The 3,827-nt window shown below is 36.8% G+C and overlaps 1 protein-coding gene across 1 annotated transcript; it reads left to right on the plus strand.

Annotated features, from left to right (window-relative positions):
* Positions 1–996: 996 nt before the first annotated feature.
* Positions 997–3,354, plus strand: LOC126605156 (uncharacterized). The gene is made up of 2 exons (XM_050272520.1): positions 997–3,022; positions 3,313–3,354. The coding sequence occupies exon 1, from the start codon at positions 1,540–1,542 to the stop codon at positions 2,506–2,508; it is 969 nt and encodes a 322-aa protein (XP_050128477.1). The 5' UTR covers positions 997–1,539; the 3' UTR covers positions 2,509–3,022; positions 3,313–3,354.
* Positions 3,355–3,827: the final 473 nt, after the last annotated feature.

The raw sequence follows: 3,827 nt of genomic DNA on the forward strand, positions 1-3,827 counted from the left end.
TAATATTTTTTACTATACCTTCAAGTATTTAGCCCTATATCTATATGGCTATATGATAGTGCATTAGGTACCAAATATATGATAAGATTATGTGTTCCAATTGGCAATTAACGTGTTTTAATTGATGCCAATGTTAAATAACAACAATATCATAGAAGATATAAGGATATAGTATCTTAAGAATTTAGTATCCATGAGCACTAAGCATTGCTTACTTTACTACTGATTAGTCGCCTTTGCATATATTTTTGTGACGTTGATCTACTTGTCGACTTTACAAAGTTTTGTATGATTCATTGTCAATGATTTTATTCATTGACAACCAACCATAAAGGGCATAAAGCGTATAATGTATTATTGTTTTTCAGGTTACAATTGTTTCCATTACCATTAACGCATCCAACACAAAACTAACATTGCTGCTTAAAAACGGAACTAATTGCATAACATTTATGTGATCTATTTTTGTAAAGTCAAGTATTGTTCGTAAAGTAAACCAGTCGGGTTTTTTTTTTAGTAAACTATCATTTAACCCCTTGAATTATTGTGTAAGTGTCAATTTTCCCTTTTAACTATTTTTTCAGACAATTTGCCCCCTACCATTACGTTTTGAGGTATTCATCAATTTACCCCCTAAACTTGTGACCATTGACCAATTTCCCCCATCAACTCTCATAATTAGTCAATTTGCACCCTACTATCATTCTCCTTTAAGTAGGTTTCCCTACACCTTACCAGAGGTAGACGAGGCTAAGGGAAGAGGCGACGGGGTGTGGGCAGCTGCAAACTGCAAAAGCACCATATCAAATGGACTGAGCTGCAAACATCGGAGGAGGGATGCGTTGGTGGCTGTCACTATTGAGTATATGTGACATGTCAGCAATTGCCACATCAGCATGATTTTCTATGTTAGCTTATTTGATACGCCTAGTAGTTTTAAAGCAGATATATAAGACTCTTTTTCCCTCTTGTAATTCTGATGAATCCAATATTAATAAAAATAGATATAAAGTTTCCAAATCTTCTTCTTCTACAAGCTTCTTCTTATCCTCATTTCTTCTTCAATTCTCAAAGTCGGTGATTGATGTTCATCTATTAATATGGTATCTCAGAGCCTTTCTTGCTTACGCAATTGATCATGGACGGATTTCCGCTGCTCCGTTTCTCGAGGTTTTTCTTTGTTCTTCGCTACTTCAAGATTTTGGTGAAGTTGATTTTCTGGTTTTTTTTTTTTTGGACATTAGTATAATAGTTCTGTATATTACAATCTTGATTTTTGTAATGATGAAGGCCGATGCCAAACCTGCTTCGTTTGATGATGATGGTGATTTTGATTGATTGATGATAATCTGTTCTGAAGGCCGATGCCATTTTGTCTCTATTTCTTGATGAATTAATGTCGATAACCATGTGTTCTTCATGATCTAACAGTTTTGATTGAGGAATTTTACGATTTCAAGATTTTTGTGAAGTTTTTCATTTGGGTTAATTTTGTTTCCATCTGGGTCTTCTCTGTAATTTTCTGTTTCCTGCCAAATCATGTCTGAATCGGTGAAGTTGGAGAGTCTTTTAGGGATGTTGACTATCAAACTGAATGATGATAATTTCATCAAATGGAACTTTCAGTTTTGTTCTGTACTTCGTGGGTATGATTTGTTTGATCACTTCACTGGTGATTCTGTTTGCCCTCCTAAATATGTTTTGACTCCTGAGTTAGGTGTTACCAAAGAAATTAATACTACCTATAAAGATTGGATTAAGACAGATATGGCTTTGTTAAGTCTTCTCATTGCTACACTTAGTGATGATGCTATGGAGCATGTAGTTGGTTGTAAAACTTCTCATGAGGCTTGGATTGCATTACAAGATAGATATATGGCTGTGTCTAGTGCTAGTATTAATCATTTGAAGGCTGAGCTGCACACTATTCAGAAAGGTGATGATAGTGTAGATAAGTATTTGTTGCGGTTAAAGGTCATTAAAGATAAACTTGTTGCTGCTGGTGAGAAAGTCTCCGATAATGATATTGTTATAGCAACTTTGACTGGTCTTCCAACTGATTTTGACATGATCCGAACAGTGTTTCTAGTAAGAGAAACACCAATCACATTGAAGGAATTTCGGGCACAATTATTAGGGGCTGAAAAGAATCTTGAAACTCGGATGCAGTCTCTTGTTCATACTATGGCTGCAATGTATGGTAATGCCGGTTTGCCTACATTTAATCCTATGACTAGTTCGTCTAGTTCTTCTAGTGCTTCAGGGTCTACAGTCCAGTTTCCTCAAACTTATGGATATGGTTTTGTAGCTCCTGGTTCTTCCACTGGTGGGTTTTCTCAGTCTCCTAGTTTCTCACAACCTACTGGTCTTTCTCCGCAATCTGTTTTTTCTCAGACTTCTAATGGGCCTAATTTTCAACCTCATGGAAATCATTTTCAACCTAATGAGGACAATTTTGGTGGTCAAGGCAATCGGTCATATGGAAATACTACAGGTTATAAAGGCTGAGGTTCAGGTGGTTTTAAACCCAAGTTTAATGGTTTTAAAAGTGGTAATGTTTGGTCTGGCAATACATCAAATAGGCAAGAGGTTATTCCTGAGTGTCAGATTTGCTTAAGGAAAAGACATACTGCAGTCACTTGTTTGTATCGAAATGACAATACTCAACCACCTAAGGAGTTTCAAATTTGTGGTAAACGCGGTCATATTGCAGTTGACTGTAGACATAGGGGAAACTTTGCCTATCAAAGGGCTCCTCCACCTCATTCTCTCAGTGCCAATTATGCTTATCAAGATTTAAGTCTTGTGTTTCAGTATCTTACCTCTGTGCATCCTACTACATATCCTGTTACTTATGGGCTTCAAGGCAACACTTATACACAGTCTTATCCTTAAGGTTTTTCACCAACTCATGCCCTTATGACTTAGGCTTCACAGTCTCATATGTTCTCTAAAATTCCAGGAGTTCCTATGCCACCAAATATGCCTGATTTACCTACACAATCTGTTTCTGAGGGTGAGTGTTGGATGGTGGACACTGGGGCTTCACATCATATGAGTCCTGATATTAATCTATTAGAATTTGTCGTTCCTTATAATGGAGATAAGAAGATTATTGTTGGGAATGGTACAGCTTTGGATGTTCAAAATATTGGCACTGTGACTATTCAAAGTCCACCTAATACTCTTTATCTTCGTAATGTTTTACATGTTCCCATGTTGACCGTTAATCTTCTTTCTGTAAAACAGTTGTGCAAAGATAACCACAGTTGGTTTATCTGTGATGATTTAAACTTCTTTGTGCAAGACAAGGCCACAGGGGTGATACTTTACAAAGGAAAGAGTAGCAGTAATTGTTGGAAATGTGCCCTAAAGCCAATCATGTGATGATACTTTACGGACATTTCACATGTTAAACTAATCTAGTTTTACATATAAAGGGCATACATTATTGTTTGAGCCGTCTCATATAAATGTTATATGCTTAAACGATAAAGTCCAAGGAATATGTGATTGGGAGAATGTAATCTAATGAAGTTAGATTCTTGAGACCATTCTTTCGTAGACACATCCTAAATGTTCCTGATCATAGGATTGCCAATTGGGCGTTGACAGTCCGTTAAGATCAGTACGTACTATGTCTTCTCTCAGGGAGAGTGATTAGTCTCGAATCATTGGTGTGTGTGACATCAAGACAAGTGCGGTAGGTGCTCAATAGAGAATGAGTTCACTGAACGCGATCAACGAAGAGTTCTCATATTCCATGTCACATGAGAACTCATGGTTGGGATAATGCAAAGTAGTCCTTAGACCTGAGGCATCATAGT

The sequence above is a fragment of the Malus sylvestris genome, chromosome 15, assembly GCF_916048215.2.
Source record: "Malus sylvestris chromosome 15, drMalSylv7.2, whole genome shotgun sequence".
NCBI classification, from domain to species: domain Eukaryota; kingdom Viridiplantae; phylum Streptophyta; class Magnoliopsida; order Rosales; family Rosaceae; genus Malus; species Malus sylvestris.